Consider the following 17,958-nt stretch of genomic DNA (forward strand, 5'->3'; position numbering starts at 1 on the left):
AGAAAGGGAAAAAACACCTTTTTTTCCCCCTTATACAGTGTATACCTTCAGGGCAATTCAGCACATTTGTTGTGTACCATTGCCAAGATGCTGAGCTAGGAGACGGGGTTCCTACTTAAACAGAGTGTATAGTCTACTATTTAACGTCTCATTGCACTTAGAAGGAAAACATCAAACCAAGCAAATGGGCTGAAACTTGCCTTTAGATACTTACCTTAAGTTAAATTTCAAACAGTACAACCTAGACAGATAGAAGTCTTTAGAACAGTATTACCCAATCAAACTTTCTGTAATGATTAAAGTGTTCTACATCGGTGCTAATATGGGTAACCAGTAAGCATGTGGGGCCAGGGAGACTTGAGATGTGGTTAGTACAAGTGAGAAACTACATCTTAGTTTTAATTTAACCACATATGGCCAGTGGCTATCAGATTAGACAAAATAGCTCTAGAGTGTGTTTCTCAAAATATCTGAGGAAAAGGACCATTTATTTTAAATTTCAAATTTGTTATGGACTAATCCTATTCTAAAATGCCCAAAAAATAATTACGACAAAGATGAAATGAAAAAAAAAAGACATACAAAATATTACCACTTTTTAAATAGCAGACTCATCTGACATAAAAACTCTGTCAAAATTGCTAAAACAGTTTCTTAACATCATCAACTTCTGTATTTTATATCATGTACCAACAAAAAATAATTTTTAGACTGGCAGTAGTCATGGACGACACTTTGAAGGAGGTGGAGATCTGTTTTTACAGAATGTGCCTAAAAATAAATTTTTTTTTACCCCTTGAAGTACTGTTCAACAAAGTGGTTACTGATGTAACAGTTAACATTCTTTACAACAAGTTTTGTCTAGCACAGCTGTATATTGACAGTGCAATGTGGGCAACATCAAGGTAGGCTAGCAGGCTTCTTTGATCCAGTGAAGCCATTTTTACATTTGGAGTTATAAGCTGAAATACCTTTCCTTCTATAAAGTTCAGCCCGATATTTACAGCAGCCAAATTTGCTCAGCAGCAGGAAGAAATCCCTTCGGAATGCCTTTGTGAAGATTGCATATAGAAATGGATTGGCACAAGAATTGACTGGATAAAAAAGAACTAGTAAAATTTTAGAGTTGGTTACTGTGATCAGAGGCACTTTTAAGGCAGCTGAGATGGCGAAAAAGGAAATAGGTGCCATGCAGGTGAAATCCGTGAAGATGAGAACCGCCATTTTCTTAGCCATCTTTGTATCTTTGTTGGTAGCTGTCAGCTCTGGATTTTGAACTGCAAAATATATTTTAATGTAGCAAGCACAAATGATGATGAAGGCCACCACATTGAGTATCAGGATGGCTAATATGTAGACTTGTGAGAGAGTCGTTTCCACATCCATGGGGAGGCAAATGCTGACCTTCATGTAATTGCTGACACCCACAAGGGGCAAAATAGCAATCAGAGTGGAAAAGAGCCACCCTCCAAGCATAATCAGAATAGCATGTCTTAATCGAAGCTTTTGGTTTACCTGAATAGCATATGTGATGGTGTACCATCTTTCTAGTGTGATGACTGTGAGGGTATATAGAGAAAGTTCACTTGCAAATACAGTGAAAAACCCAGCAGCACTACATCCACTCCCGGTCTGCCAATCTATGGCATGGTTGTAATACTGGCCTTCGGTATGGGAATCAACTGAGGCAATAAGCAGCAGATAGAGCCCCATGCAAAAATCTGCAAATGAGAGATTGCACATGAGAAAACGTGGCACGGTCAGTTTATAACGACTGGTCAGGAGGACAAAGAGGACAGTCACATTTCCCATGATGGCTAGAATACTGATCAGCCAAATCAGGACCCTAAGGAAGTCATAGCCCATAATATCTTCACAGGGATTAAAAGCATCTGGTTCAGGAGCACATTGAAGTATCTTGGGTGAGCAGAAACCATAGTCATAATCCCAGCCACTCAGTTCATTTTCATCAAAGATGGCAGAATACCTATAAGAAGAATATCTGTAAGAAGAATATTTTGACTTAATGTAAATTTAAGAGATTTTCAGTGATTCAGGGTACTAAAAATTCAAGAATCATTTTTAATGTCTTTTTTTAAGCCTAAGAAACAAAACCACAACAGCCTTGGCCTGAGGTTTATTTGTTAAATTATTGGAACTCTTAATTGATGTAGGAGTTCCAAAAGAAGGAAATGAAAAGTCATTTAGACTTAAAATATATATATATGTTTTGCACATTGATGCAAAGTCTTAATGAAGTTGTTTACATAGGATAATTCTCTTTGGAAAAGAAATTTAGAGGCACAATATATGCTTGCTAAATATAAAAGAATCCTTTCTTGGCATTTTCTTAGCTATTTATCTCATTTAGTTGCCAACCAAACTGCTATCAAGCTGTTTGTAGTGAAACACAAATGGGATTGGAAGGCGCAAATTGTTGACGATCATCAGCTACTGATGAACTTGTTTGCACTTGAGTCCCTGGTTAATCAAATAGCCCTGCTGAGAAATAGAAACCAAGGATAGAGTACTACAAACTTAGCAGCAGATGAAGAATATCATCATGGGCAATAGGAAGAAATGGTGAAACTGGATACTTGTTAGAGGAATGAGTCAAATTCAGAGTGGGTTGAAGAGGGACACTGTCTTTAGTGAAGGAACAGGCCCACCTTTGCCACAGTTGCTGCTGTGGTCAGAATTCAGAATTCAGGTTTTTCATCCTCTTTTAATGGGACAATTAGTTTTCTTTCTGCCATCCTTCCTCCAATTTTAACTCTCTCTCTCTTCTATCTGTATGTTCCTACTTGGATGGACTTTCTTAAGCACAAGTCTACTGATTCACTTTTTTCCTAGGTTCTCATTGGCTATGGATAAATACCAGAATCCTTGAGATGACCTCTGAGTCCCCCCTTGAACTGGGTTCTGTTCCTTTCTTCAGTCTCATCTTTAAAAAGCAGTAGTGATGTGCAAAAATGGGCTGTGGAGCCAAACTGCTTGGGTCCAGTCCTTACGGAATGTGTTTATAAACCTGGGAGAGTTACTTAAATTCTCTTCCTTCTAGTTTTTTGTCTAATAATATATCTCCCTTATTACGTCTGTGCTAAAGATTAAATATATTAGCACACAGAATGCTTAGAATAATGCCTGACACATATTAAGTGCTCAGTGAGCATTATGGATTCTTACAATTTATTGCATGCAAATCCCTATGCAGCCATCCCTTTGGTAGCATGAAATGACTTGTGACTCAAAATAAATTCTATTGTTTCAACTCTCTGTCTTTGTGTATGAGATTTCTTTTGCCTGGAAGACATCTCTGTTTCTTCTTTCCTTCCTCGTCTCCTTTCTCTAGTGAATTATTCCTCATTTGTAAAATAAGCTCATCTATGAAACCTTTACTGATTCTGCACCTCCAGGGAGTTTATTGTCCCTTTTGCTGCACTTAAGTATTATAATTATCAAACTATATTATTATGTGATGATGCATGTGTATATTTAGTAGTCTTATTTATTAGGTAGGGGACAAGATCTTATTCATTTTCGAAATGTTAATGCCTCACACTGGTTTGACTCAGAGTATTCATTCAGTAAATATTTATGCAATAAATAAACCAGGAAGATCCTGGTTCTAAGAAGATATAGGTCAGTGAGTGTCTACAGTTTGGCACATGTAGATTCAACAAATTTCATTTGCCCATGGTTCTGCTAATGTAATCGTGGGGACTGGTGGGATGGGAATGTTTCTGTGAAGGCCATTACAAATAAGTATTTCTCTTTAGGAATCCTCACAGGTTTAAAGAGTATTTTTCTCTACTCTCAAAACTTTGCTTTTCATGTTATCTATAAGGAAGTGTGTATGTTTTATAATGAGTAGATGAAATGTTATATTTGACCAATACAATCACGAAAAGGGGAAGAACACATTAAAAAAGAAGGGAAAAAGAAGGGAAAAAATGACTCAGGACCCCAGAAAGGTGCTAGATTATTGCAGAAAACAATTTGGAACTAGAGAAAGGCCACGCGCAGATGTCTACTTAGGAACCTCTCACACATTTGTCCTCATCTTGTGGACATCAATATAATTACCCAGATTTGTAATATTTAAAGAGATATAGTGGTTACAATGAACAATTAAAGAAAATGCTATTTCTTAGTATTGGAAAGGCCCTTTAAGACCATCTGTCCGGAGCCGTCCGGAGCATGCGCCGTGTTGCGTATGCGTGCCATGAGTTAAGTTTCGCTTTACCGTTTAGCTTTTGGAGAACCACAGGTTTTTACTGTAAATCACATGAGACTGGGAGGTACGGGGGGAGGAGCTACCAGGATATAAGAGGAGAACCTGGGAGAGAGAGGGGAAGAAGAAAAGAGATTTAAGAGGAGAACCATGAGAGAGGAGAGTGCTGCCAGAGGAGCAGAGAGAAGGCCAGGGAAGGTAGAAAGACAGGGAAAAGAAAGACATGGAAAAGTAAGAGAAGGAAAAGGAAAAATAAAGAAGCATGCGCTAGCGTCAAGTTGCCTCAAGCCCCTCATTTCATCCTCAGCCCTTCTCTTTTCGTGCCTACAAATCTCACGGGTCGGGACAACCATCTACTGAATCCTTCATTTCATTGGTGAGACAGTCAAGACTGAGGAGGTTAGTGACTTGCCTAAGACCCTCAGCACTTGGTATATTAGTGGTAACCGTGTGAGGTTTTCATATCCAAGTTCCAGAGACCTTTTATCTACTTCATTGTGTTTTTCAATGTGTGGCATTTAGTTCACTTCCATCAGAATCTCCAGGGTATTTGTTAAAATGCAAATTATTGGCTTTATCTCAAACATTGAATCACATTTTTAGGGGTAGAGACCAGGAAATTGTGTTTTAAGCACATCTGCTGGATGATCCCTACACTAATAGCCTATATTTAAATCAAGTGAAAGCCTTCCAACTATCGCTTGCTCAATTTCTTTTACTCCTTTCTCCTTAGCAGAAGTACTTCAGTTGCTAGAAACACTAACTGAAATTTTCTAGAAATTCTGTCATAATTTCTGAATAAATTTATCAGTAAGAGTTGAGGTGTATTTCCTCTCCCACTCCCCTGATCTTTTGCCCTTTATTTATTTATTTATTTTTTTTGCCCTACTGGGCATATGTCTTAGCAGTTCTTCTCCTTTGTGATTTGTCTTCAAACCAAATACTTGCCTGCTGCTACTTACATGTGTGTCCTGGGATGGTTCCTGAGGGTAGCAGCATGCTTATTGACAAAAGCACAGCACAGAGCTGTCTTTCATATTGAAGGCTATGTAGGGAGTTTGAATGGACGCACGTGGGTTTACCCACATTGAGCCAGAGGAAAGAAGCAGAGCACCGCTCCTTCAGTCACAATGAACAGAGAAAGAAGAAAAGATGGGGCTGTCCGAAGGCCAGGGATCCAGTTGTAGTGGTAAGGAAGCTAAGGCCTCTCGGTAGAGTAGGTTAAGGTTTAGTAGTTTGCTCTAGAATTTCCAAACTCCAGGGACTCAGGAATAACAATTTGGTGAAAAGGAGAAGAATGGGATTTATCTGAAAAAATGCTTTTTTGCAGGGCGCACTCTCTTTTTTCTTGGATTTTATATTAATTTCAAGGGATTTGGGGAGGGTGAATATTAAGGGACTTGTTTCAAAAGCAGATTAGCATAACAAACTCAAGAGTGTATATCCATTTGGGAAGGCTTGAGTAGAATCTGGTGAGGATTATTGAGATTGGGGTAAAGACTCGTCTCCCCCCTTCTGGTGGTACCATCGACTCTAACAGAAGTGGTTTCATATTGTAAGGGGGAAAAAAGGGCAGATGTTTCAAAAGAGTTCTCTGATGGGGAGACTGTCAAGAGAGAAGACAGAAGGGGGAGGAAAAGGAAACTGGAGGATAGGTGGTGTCAGATCTAAATGGAAGAAAAAGACAAGAAGGAGATAGAGTATATCACTCCCTTCACTCTGATAGTTCTGAAAGTCAAGGATATTCCTTACAAGGAAAGAAGTATCAAAAAAAAAAAAAAAGATAAGTATGGCCCAGGGATACCCAGCGTTATAAGAAACATTACGGTAAGGGTTCAAGTCCAACTCGGAAGAGCCCCTAAGCCCAGGGTACTCCCATCACACCAACCTGCTATCTTTATGTAACATGCAGATTGGTAGCGGGGAAAAGAAAAGAAAAAAGATATAGAAGAGGGAGATTGGCAAGAATCTTAGGGCATCTGGCTTTGTAGCCTGCAGGACACTGGGGGTTGGGGATGGGGAGTAATGAATCTTCTAACTCACAAAAAACGCGGCATAGGGACATCTGGGATTACCTTTTGAGACATGCTCTTTTGTTACTGAAGGTATGTGAAATGCCAAGGCAGCCAGGAAAAAGTTTTAAAAACCAGCCAGTACAATAGCTATGTAGCTTCTATCCTGTGTATATTAGTGATAGCATTTAGGCTGAATGATTTTAACTTTTAGCACATAGTGGTCTGGCAGCCCAAGTCTTTTTGAAGGAGTGTGGGGTCCACAATAGGTTAGTCTTTGTGGGGCGCTGGTTACATGACTAGTGAAAGTGTAAAATACCTGCATCCAAATGCCTGCAAATACAAATTTTAATTTCCGAGAAGAATTTAATTGTAGAATAAACATGAAGTTACATTTTTTAAAAAGCTTTTTTTTTTTTTTAACCAGTTGAAATAGATACTGTATCAACTGATGCTACTTGCAAGGACAAATTTAGAACTATTAAAATGCTTTGCAAACATCCTCCCAATCAAGACTTTTATCAAAAGAAAATCATTGGCACAGATAATAATAAGGTGCACACAGAATGAGATGTGGCTTCCTGAGTTTCTTTGCATGCAAATACTTACAGTGTTTCATTATTTGGTTTCCTTGCTGTGCTTTCACATTGTTTGGAAAAGTTTTCAAAAATGGAAAATGAAAAATTCTGCCTGAAAGAGAAAAGGTAAAAAAAAAAAAAAAAGCAATTGAGCTTTTGCTCTTTAAACTAGACCTGATCATGTCTATTTATGCTTTGTTCATCCATATTCTTTACCTATTACACCAGTGTCGTGTTCTGAACCATTGTCCCTACTGAAATGCTTCCCGGAGAGAGAGTAGAGCCTTTGAATTGTCATTAGAATTCTTCCAGCTTAGATAAAATGCATCTGAAAGCTAAGTGTTTTGTGTGGGCTCTATAGATGAAAAAACTTAAATTTGTCATATTGAATCATAGGTGTTTCAATGCTCGTTAAAAGCTACCTTTTTGGTATATTAAAGTTTGCTCCTCACCACGCTCCTTCCCACATTGGCCTTGATGAGCAAAACCACTCAGAGTTCATGGCTTTGAATTGTAACCGGGAATCCTTTTTAAAGGATTTGAAGATATCAGACCTGACATTATTGTGTGAATTTTCTGCTTTTATTTTTGCTTATGTGCAGAAATATATGTGGATTCTCCCAACTCCTTCATCTTTCCAAGATGTTTAACTTCTAGAAAGGGGGGAAATGTCAAGAAGGTAAAAGGATTGTACTTACATTTCTAAAATAAAACAAAAGGGAGGCACAAAGGAAAACAGGGTGGAAAAAACAGAGGAAAGGAGAGCAGTTTGTGAGAAACTGAACCTTTCCTGGGGAGGAAGAGGTAATAAGGCAAGTCAAAGTGGCCATGTCTACATTCTTCTTCTCCAACACCAAGAAGATAATTCCTTGTAGAAAAACTTTGTGTAAAAACAGGAAGGTGGAGAATATATCAGAACTATTTGACCTGAACTTTCCAACTATTAATCAGCTTGTTATTTTGGGCCAAGAGTATGAATCTTCAAATTTGGATCAGATTGTGTGTGTGTTTGATGTTGTCTCTGTGTTTGTCATTTAGAGATACTGTATGTGAACCAACCTGCAGTTCCCAGGAAATGTTCTTGGCCTTCAGATAATAGCACTGGGCTCCATCTATACTATCTTTTTGAAATTTTTATCAAAGATACCAAGGAGGCCTTTAGGGCCATCTGCTAAGGCAGTTGTGTGCTTTATCCAGGCTCAGCAGCTGCAGGGCAGAGGGGTGACTCAGAGTTTGCACAAACATTCCACTGATCCTCCTTCAGGCACTCTATCCTCGCTAGCCTAGCATCCAAGGTTTCTAGCTTTAGGGACACAGAGGGAGTCAGGTCAAGCTTGTAATCCCAGTCAAGACAACCTCTGTGTGACTGCATTCACATCTCACTTTGATACTGTCCCACAATTGCATGAGGCCTCAGTGTTTTGTTCCCTCCCCCTACCTCCCTTATTTATTTATTTTTGCTCAGAGATCGTCTTTTCCAGCTACTGGAATAAAAAGCTTCTGAAGTAAAGTTTTCATATGCCAGTAATGTCAGAAGGGATGTGACCTCTTTGCCCCAGAGGTGGAGGGGTCCAGGATCACCTTCCTCATGAACCAGCATCTATAATTGTTCTCTCAATGTAGTTGTTTTCCTCGATCTGTTTCTCCACTTTGCTGACAGCATGGTATTTACAAAAGCAAATTTGGGAGATTTTTCTTGATTTTTTTCAGTGGCTTCCCATTTTCTAAACCACTTGGCCTGGCACTAAGAGCCTATCACAACCACCTCTCTCTGATTTCCTCTCACTCATTTCTCCATATGCAAGAATAAGTCTTGTTCCAAGTTTTTTTTCTGAAGAACTTTCATTCCTCCGTCTCTTGCCTTTGTCCCTTCACACACGGTATTCCATCTTCCTGGCGTGCTTCCCCCTACACCCATCTAGCCAGCTCCTACCTGTGCTTCAAGTCTAGCAGAAGACACTTCCTCAGAAGGACTGCCACAAGGCCTGCTGCCATTTAGAAACTTCTGTGCACCCAGAATACTGTGTTCTGTTCTCAGCTCTAACATAACATGCTGTATTATACTTAAGTACTGGTTGTCTTGTGCATTGCCCCCAAACAGCTATTTGTGACACTGAGGGTTGGGATTATCTCTTACTTGTCTTTGTCTCTTTGGGCTCTTGTACATGATTTGGAACACGGCAAGCACTCAGTGTTCTTAGAAGCTCACTTAAGGTACATGGGTTTAGAAGCACAGTGAGACCTTGCTCTTGGTTACCTCAAAAGCTTCAAACAGAACCCACCTATCTATGCAAGGAGCAAAGCAGGTGTACAATAATATATGCTGGTTGATTCATTATAAATAAGTTGATTCTAAACAAAGACAGCAGCATCAAATGTTACTATCTTAGGGCATTCTCATTGAGAATATCTTCTTAGGCTGCAGAATATGTCCTTAGGGCAATGTCTTTCCAAGTTGTTGGACCTGTCAGTGGGTCATGAAAGTGCAAAGAGTGCATCAAGACTAGCATTGAAACCAAACAAAATCAGAGTGAAATAGAAAACAGCAGACTATATCCCGTGAAGAGTTGCTGTGTTTTCTATCAGTTACAAATGTGATGTGTACTGGGTTGCAATGTAAAAAAGATATTTCTAGTATGCATCTCAGTCGGAAAAAATCTGGAAAACTGCTTGAAGGAAGGATGAACTCCGGCACGCCCTGCCATTCCACTCTGGACTGACGTGAAATCATTTGAGTGAGCAAGATGCTCCCTACTGGACACAAAGCAGCTGGGGGCTGGTGCCCTTTCTGTGCCTGCCCTGAGCTAAACCTTAGGGCGCTGGTGTTCTGTTCTGAAATGGAAGGCAGTCTCTGCTGGGAGAGAAATAGCTTTTAGAAAACAACATAACCCTCCTGTAGGGTTTTGTGTGCGCCTTTTATGAGGGACTAAGACATAAGGTAAAATTTACCCTCTTGAGCATACCCCCCCCTCCAACTTCTTTAAAAATGATGCTCTTCACTGATAAAAGCTAATTGGCTTTTGAGATGGCAGTTTTGTGCTCCATTTTACAGCTGCAATGGTAGCCTAATACAAGGTTATAATTCAGTCAGGCCAAAACAGGCTACAGAGATCTAGCTTCAGGTTGAATTGACTACTTGGAATCATTTTTCAGGAAGAAACAGGGTGGTTCATTCGCTTCTCATCTATCCGAAAGTGACCCCACGGCTCTGGAGTTGGTCGAGGAGGCATTGAGTGAAGGAGCAGGGAGCTGTCAACTGGGGACTATTTTGAAGTCAGAAGATTCTGCCACAGCTTGTCAGGATTACCTTTTGTTTTTTACTTACTCCTTTGGTGGCAGGTTTCTAAAAGCGCAGCAGTGACTAGGGTAAGTCAGTGTGGCATACAGGAGACTGGTAAATTTTTCTCTTGATGGCAGTTTTTTTAGAGAATAGGATGATGTGGCAATTAGTGTCTGAATGGATTCCAGCCCATCGCTGGGCAGGGCTTGCAGTTTGGTGGAAGAAATATCCCTGAAAAATAGAAGGGAGAAAGGCATTTTATTTATCATCAATGTATGATTCATAAATGAAAGCTCTTAACAATAATCCTGGTATAGGTTCTTGGGGCTCTGTTTTTTCCATCTTACCTTCCCCCTAATGCTCCATTTCAGTTAGTCTCATTAAGATCTGAATTCAAGAAGCTGTGCTGTGGTTTTTTTTCTCATATTTACCCCATTATTCTTTTCAAGGTTGAGTATAACTCCTTGTACCTGCCACACATCATTATCATTGCTCACTCGCTCTCCTGCTTTCCTTTCTCTCTAGCTACCTCCCTCTACCTCTTTCCACTCAACAGAAGTGAAATAGCTACTTGCTTTATGAGACAGTGGGCACAGTCAGTGACATCAGCTTTTGTGCTCTGCCCCAGGGGAAATATTCATGACTTCAGATGCCTAGGTCTATAATTGATCAAGCCTGCAGGGTAGATTTTCTGGAAGCAAAGCAGCTAGGCTGTTAAGAGCCACTGTGTGGCGATAGCCATCGTCTCCCAGCACACAGAAGGCGGGTTCTCTAAAGGCAAGCTGGAGTCTTCAGTCCAAAGAAAGCAAATACTGGGCCATGCAAGCAGAACTGTGTGGAAAGCTCAGGTTTTGTAAACAAGGTCCTGAACTCTTGGGCTTTTCTATATTTAAGGCAATGTCTAAGAAAACACCAAACAATCAAATGTGAGGAGGAAGAAGAGTCAGTGGGAATTTTAAAAGCCAGTGTATTTCCTAAGTGGCAGCTGCTGTGCTCCATGTAACTTTCCTAGCAGCACAGCAGCTCTCTGACCCAGCAAACTGACCCAGTACTTCCAGCACATGGAGCAATCATTAATCATGATTGCTGGACAGGTGAGCTTGACAACACAGAATGAAGACTAGTGTAGACCCTCGGCGGAATAATCAAGACAGCAGAATTTGCCTCCAGGGCTGCAGACTTTTGCTGCTTTTTGTAGCCTTGTCTATTTACCTAGCTGGTGTTCTCATTCAGCTTTCTAGAATTATTATTTCAGGTATGTTAGGAATTGAGCAGGATTCTTTGTAGATCTGGTGGGTTTTTTCTTGAGGAGGGGAAGTGTAATATATTTTAAATTAGGATTACAGAAAAGTCAGCTCATTACAAAGGAGTGGAGATGTTCTTTACGATACTCCCATTAACGGAGGGACTGGGCACCGCTTCTCACACCCTCAGAGAACTGACGCACAGCATCTCGGTCCCGTCCTCCTGTCCAGCAAATGCCAGGTGAGTCAGCTCTGTCAGCACATGACGCCATCCTCCATATTTGGTATTATAGTTCGAACTGTATCTCCCCAAATTCATACGTTGAGGTCCTAATCTCCCGGTACGTCACAGTGTGATTTTATTTGGAAATAGCGTCTATACAGAGGTATCAAGTTAAAATACGGTCATTAGGCTGGGCCCTAATCCAGTGTGACCACTGTCCTTATAAAAAGGGGGTGCTTTGGAGATAATCAAACACACAGCAAATGCTATGCGAAGACCGAAGTTACGCCTCCACAACCAGAAAAAACTACCAGAAGCAAGGAGACAGACCTGCAAGAGACTTCTCCCTCACAGCCCCCAGAAGGAACCAGCCCTGCCAGGCCCGACTTCAGCTTCTGCACGATGGTGAGACAATGCCTTTGTGTTGCTGAAGCTCCCAAGTTGCCATGCTTTGTCATGCAGCCCTTTTACCTGTGGCGGCTGACACTCTGCAAAGCCCGGCTGGGGAGGACATGGTTATATACTCTGAGTAGGGATGTTGCTGTGCACGGTTGGAATCATCACTGTACTCACAAGATGCTAGGCCCTATGGCCCCCTGGAAGGCTCCATTGTGCATCTTCTCCAGGTGTGCATTTTCCTTTAAGTCCCTGTGGGGAGGACAGTGTCCTTAGTGGAGTTGGAATCTCATGTGTACCCAGTCGCAGCTGTGTACAGACATGTTTGGACCAGCCTGTGTGCATGGTGCTCAGGGCTGGAGAGGACAAGGTGGGGCAACTGTAGGTAAAGTGGAGAAAAGATATGACACTGCTTGGTAAAATTGTGACATTGTTGGTGTGTTGGGCCCCACCTCCCCTCTTGAGCTTGCCTTCTTTCTTGGTGGATGCCTTGGCCCTGCAACTTAAAAGTACTGTGCTCCTCCCTTCCTGAGGTTAGAAAATTTACTGCCAGACAGCTGGGCAAGGATAAAAATTCTGCTCAGGTGGCCAGGGTAAGAGAGCAGCCTGCCCTGTATCAGTCTTCCTGCTGGATTTCAGAGGTCTCAGAGTCTGTTAATAGTAACAAATTGAAATTTGCAAATACTTTCTTTAAAAACATAAAGGAGGGGCCGTTGTAAGTGGGTGCTTCCATCATTTCATTTTGCTCTTTTCTTTTAGATATGCATGCCTTCATGCATTCTCAGAAATGCATTCCTCAGGAAGGGGAGGGAATGCAGCCCATGTAGCAAGGTGTCACGTGCCCTGGGGGCCGGTGCTGTGCATAAGACGATTGCCAGGTGTGCAGGTGTGGAAACAAAAGTGTTGATGGCCATTGCTCTTAAGGCCATGGAAGAAGCCAGAAATTGCTACAGCAGTAGCTAATTAAGGGCTTCTTTACCCTTTAGCTCAGAGCAACTCAGTGCGAACTGCTCAGAAGCAGCTCAGCCTGACCCTGCTGAGCAGCCTCCCGCCTGGGCTCCGATGCTGGTGTCTCCAAGCAAAGGCCTTGTCTGGGTAGACGATGGAGCTGGGAGAGGAGTCCCTGGGCTCAAGCTTGCCTGTCTTCACTTGCACACTTTGTTCCTACAAGGTAAGGGTGGTGATTGAAAGCAATCTGGAAAGCGGTGGACAGTGGGCACAGCAGACATGCATTGTTGGCTTGATGATTTGGAGCATGGGAACATGTTCCGTGTACACCATGGTTACAGGGTGACATGGCAAATTAAATGCACCAGTACCCCGCTCTCTCCCCCACTGGATGTCTAGGTGATTACCTGGCTCATCTCATAGCTTTATATCTTCATCATCTTCCCGTGTGTCTCCACATCACGGCAGCCATTTAAAAAGTGCAAAAGCCCTGCCTCTCACACCCTGAGTGGCTGTTTTCCATATGCTTCTGCTAAGGATTTTCCTGGGAACCCCTCAACCCTTTCCTTAGGTTGTACCCGTCCATCTCACTTCATTCTATCCCTTGGGTGTATTTCCATCTTCAAAGAGATGAGGTTGTCAGAGCCAATTGCCTTTTTTTTTTTTTTTTCTTTTTTTTTTTTGTGGGACACTCACTGGCGGCCCGGGAATGAACTGGCGCTGCAGAGGCTGCGGGCAGCCTCGCAGCCCAGTGCTCAGCCGCTGTACCACCAGGGGAGGCCCAGAGTCAATTGCTTTTTAAAATCTAAATCAAAAGAAAATTTCCTCCCCAAACCTCTATGGCTCTTCTTCCTGATTTGGTTTGTTTTAATTATGTTCAGTTATGGTCATAAATCATAACGGGGCACTGTGAGCAAATAATCCTCATGTCAGCCAGGTCTAATTAATTGTTCAAACTTCATGACAGAGCATTTCACGTTTTATTAAAACTTGGACCTTTTGGTACTACTGATAACTCTGCATTATGCAACTTGGTTAGAATAAATCAAATTCATCTACAAGATTGTGGCGGGGTCACTTTGGGGGGACTCTCCCATGTGACATGGCCCTCCACTGTGGCAGTGTAGGTAGCATGACCTTATGAAGCCCAGTGGGGAAACTCCCAAGTCCATGCAAAGCTTCCCAAACTGGGGTGCTCTGGAATGGTAAGGACTGACTCTTGGGCCCTGCGGTTCTGAGGGCAGCCCTTGTGCTGCTTCTCTGCACCTTATCCTGCCTCAGCAAGTAGTGTGTTTGAGAACTTTGTTGGGCTCTGGTAACTTTGTTCTGATCAACTGTGGACAGGCCTACTTATAAGGAAGGTGAGAGAAACTGGACTGAACGTACAGTTTGAAATTTTTGACGGTTTTGGAACTCTTCTCTGCCTTCAACAAGTGTCCTTGCTTTTAGAAGAGAATTCAGACTCCTTTCTTGACTCCTCAGTTCTGTATAATTTGCTCCATCTCCAGTTTTATCTCACACCAGCCTTCTCCTTGTAGATGACTCTCCAGGCATACCAGCTTCCTCTCGATTCCCAGTTTATCAACTTCTTTTCTTTCTCAATTCGGGACCTTTGCACATGCTGTTTCCTCTCTCTGTAATGGTCTTCCCCTCACTATGCAATCATGAACTCCTGGTTCTCCAGTGAGCGTAACTCATAGGGAGATGTGAGGCACCTAACTTCTAGTCACCCCCTTGTATTTTTGCAAATTTCAGTAACAGGTTATTTCTGCCACTAGTATATATCACTGCCTGCCATAAATTCACTTATTTGCTTTCCTCTTTGATGTATCTTTTGCTAAAACAGAAGTTTCATGAAAGCAGGAATGATTTCCATTTTACCATTGCAGACCCAGCACCTAACAGTGCCTAACGTAACAGTGATGCTTAATAAATGTTTGTTGAATGAAATTGATTTCTGTTCTTGGCCAAGAGATTTGTGTTTTTAGTTTTCTTTTTTATGTAACAAGACAGAATCTTGACCAAATGGATTTTTTTGAACTGCAAATCTATTTTGTGTCTCTGAAGCAGCTGAGACACTGTAGACCAAGGCCCTTCCTTCTGAAGTCCTATTTTCCCTGACCGCCCAAGGATGTACTTTCCTGGTCACTGTCTCACCTTAGTCCTTGCTCTTACTTTTCTTCTTCATCTCTGGTTTTCTCCCAATTCTATATTTTATCTGTTCTTACATTTCCCCCTGGTCTAGGTGACCTCAACCACAAAGGACTTCAGCCAACCCTTCTATCAGATATCCCTGGCCCCTGTTCCCAGCCCTGGCCTGCCACTTATGACCCTCTGCCCTCCCTTTTAACAGATGAAACTTCTTTATGCTCTTCTATCACACTTCCTATTCTAGAACTTTCAACAGCTTCTCATTTTCTGCAGAAGATTCTTTAATCTTCTTTAATCTTTAATCCAGATTTTTAATCTGGTATTTAAGGCCCTTCCTGCATGGCCCTTAACCCACATCTAGAACTTTCTAAAAGGCACTTTTTGCTGATCTGTGAGCACATCCCATGCTTCTTCCTCTGAGCCACTCTTCTCCTTGCCCTCTGCCCAGAATGCATTTTTCCCCCTATCTTTGCATGTCCAAATTAGGCCCACCTCAAAGTCTACCTCTCCATAAGTCTTTTTCTAATTTCCTTCTTTTCTGTCTTTTAAATCCCAGAGGGCTTTCCCTTTCTCAGGCAGGTGTCATGCTTTGCATTCTGTTTTAGTTACCATTTAGTGTACAGTTTATATACCCGGTGAAGGGGTTTCTTTCTCCTCTGTGAGCTTCTGTGGGGCCAATGCCAGGGCTTATTCATCTTTACTTCTCCCTCAGAATATAGCTGCTTCTTTAAATACAGCTGATGCTTGGCAAATACTTGGTGAGTGAACAACAGAACAAAGCATCTGAGAGTGCTGTGCCAGGAGAGGATGCGCTTTTGATTTAAATTTGGCAGAAACAGATTCAGTTGGCTAATGTGAACTCTTCATTAAATTCCAGTCAGCGAGAAAATGGGGACAATTCACCCCGTGACAGGAAAGACAACTTTTAGAAAAGCTACCATTTCTTAGGTACTTAGTGCTCACTGCACAAAAAAATCTAATTATCATTTATTCATTCATAATTAAGTAATTAATAAAAAATTAATAAAGGGGAACCTACTCTGTTAGGGTTCTAGTAGCCCCAGTCCTGTAAGCTTTGAGAACGAGCCACTCTTCTAGAAAAAGGAAGCACCAAAAGGAGATTGAGACTATACAGGAAATAGTAGGGTTTTTCCTCTTGACAAAAAGGCTGTTAACGCTGGGGGCTGGGGTAGCATATGTGAAAATCAAGGCTCCCATGGCTCCCAAGGTTAGGGTGCAGTGGAAAATGAGCTCCTTAACCCCCTCTCCCAACCCCTTAGCGGCAGGGAGAAGGGTGAGCCGACCTGGACTGGGGTGTTGATTAAACTCTGTAATGACATTATGTGATTTCTCTGCAGTAGGGCTGGGAAGGATTTCTTTTCTGAAATCCTGCTGCCTCTAACACACCATCAACTTGAAAGAGGGGGCTAGAGAGGGAGGCTGTGAGATGGAGAAGCCTAAAGTAGGGTGTTGAATATTTCAGCAAACTGTCAACTTCAATGTATAAAGGCTGCATCTATCTTTGAAATCAGGGTGCTCTGGGGTTTCCAGCCAGCCAGTTGCCTAGTAACATGCGTGAAACACTGAGGACTAGCCACTTGAAAGTTTATTTTTGTCCTGAGTTAGTTGCTGAAGATTGAATATGATCTGGTAGCCAGAGTAATATTTCATTTTTATTCATGAGCTGGGGAAATAAGCACATACTTACAGTGAAATCAGCGTCGTCCCATTGAACGCATGACTTTGTATTTCTTCAAATCCATTTCCATATAGTTTGCTGAGGAGGTAGGAGGGAAGGTTTAGAAACAAAAGAATCAGTTTGGAATCTCACATGCTTCCTCCTGTGACATTCATTGCTCAGAAAATTATGGGCATTCACAATGTGGTCTATTTCTCTAACATTTTAGATGCTAAGGGATAAACCTCTTTTTGGTCTGGTTTGCTTCTGCCTCCACCCTCACCACCACCCCCAGTAATACTTGACTAGTCATTCTATGTATATTTTATGGTTTAGTCCTTCTTGTCATTTCCATTATACTGGTAAGAAACCTAACCCTCAGTGTTGTGGTGAGGCTTGTCTAGGGTCAAAGGGAAGCAGCACTGGGATTTGAGGCTGGAGCTGTCAGACTGGCACTTCACCTCTGCTGCTTCAGGCCTGCGCGGCATACATCTGGAAGCTGGGGGCAGAGGAAAGCTCAAGTACCGAGTTAGCTTTTGTTTTTCTTGGAAATCAGTGTGTGGCTTGCAGATGCCATATTTGGTGCCATCACCAAGAAGATTTCCATGTCTGTGCTCTTTTCCCTTAAATGGGTTGCTGGTGGTTGCATGGCCATGTCAGAGACAAATAGGTGTGTGAGTTGAGATATAGCTCAGACACATGTTCTACTTGCCCGTGCTCAGGGGTTGTTGCCTGTAAGTTCTTTAAGACCCATTAGTGGATAGTGAAATCAATTTTAGTTTGGTGAAGTCAGCGTTTAAAATATTTAAGTATGTTGCATGTAAATAGGGTAGTCCGGCTTATGAAATTTTGTTGTAGCATTTTTGTATGTCACATATGTGTAAGTTTACACACATATACAGGTCTGCCAAGATTAAAACACAAGAGGTTTCTTAGAACACAGATGCCAAGTGTTAGAGTTAGGAACTCTCCATGTTCCTGAAAGAACTTGGAGAGGATCAAGCAGCACCTTCATTTTACAAAGAAGGAAATAGGCTCAGAAAGTGACTTGTTTAAAGCCCACACTAGGCAAACAATGGACCAGAACACAATTTTTGTTGGGGTGATTTCTAGCCCATCGGTTTTGCTATGGTTTTTACTTTTCTTCCTTGAGATATCAGATGGCCCCTTTCCCTCCTGCAGGAATATGTTCAATGGCATGTTCCCCGTGTGAC

The 17,958-nt window shown here is 41.8% G+C and overlaps 1 protein-coding gene across 1 annotated transcript in view; it reads right to left on the reverse strand.

Moving 5' to 3' along the window:
- Positions 1-900: 900 nt before the first annotated feature.
- LHCGR (luteinizing hormone/choriogonadotropin receptor) overlaps positions 901-17,958 on the reverse strand; it is a gene marked incomplete at both ends in the record, with an annotated part of 56,188 nt that continues 39,130 nt past the window's right edge. The window contains 5 exons of the mRNA XM_084235110.1: positions 901-1,987; positions 6,856-6,936; positions 10,150-10,335; positions 12,145-12,219; positions 16,775-16,843. Of these exons, the coding sequence (XP_084091236.1) occupies positions 901-1,987; positions 6,856-6,936; positions 10,150-10,335; positions 12,145-12,219; positions 16,775-16,843 (1,498 nt within the window). The remainder of the gene's footprint in view (positions 1,988-6,855; positions 6,937-10,149; positions 10,336-12,144; positions 12,220-16,774; positions 16,844-17,958) is intronic.

Source organism: Talpa europaea (assembly GCF_964194135.1).
Source record: "Talpa europaea genome assembly, chromosome: 6".
Lineage (NCBI taxonomy): Eukaryota > Metazoa > Chordata > Mammalia > Eulipotyphla > Talpidae > Talpa > Talpa europaea.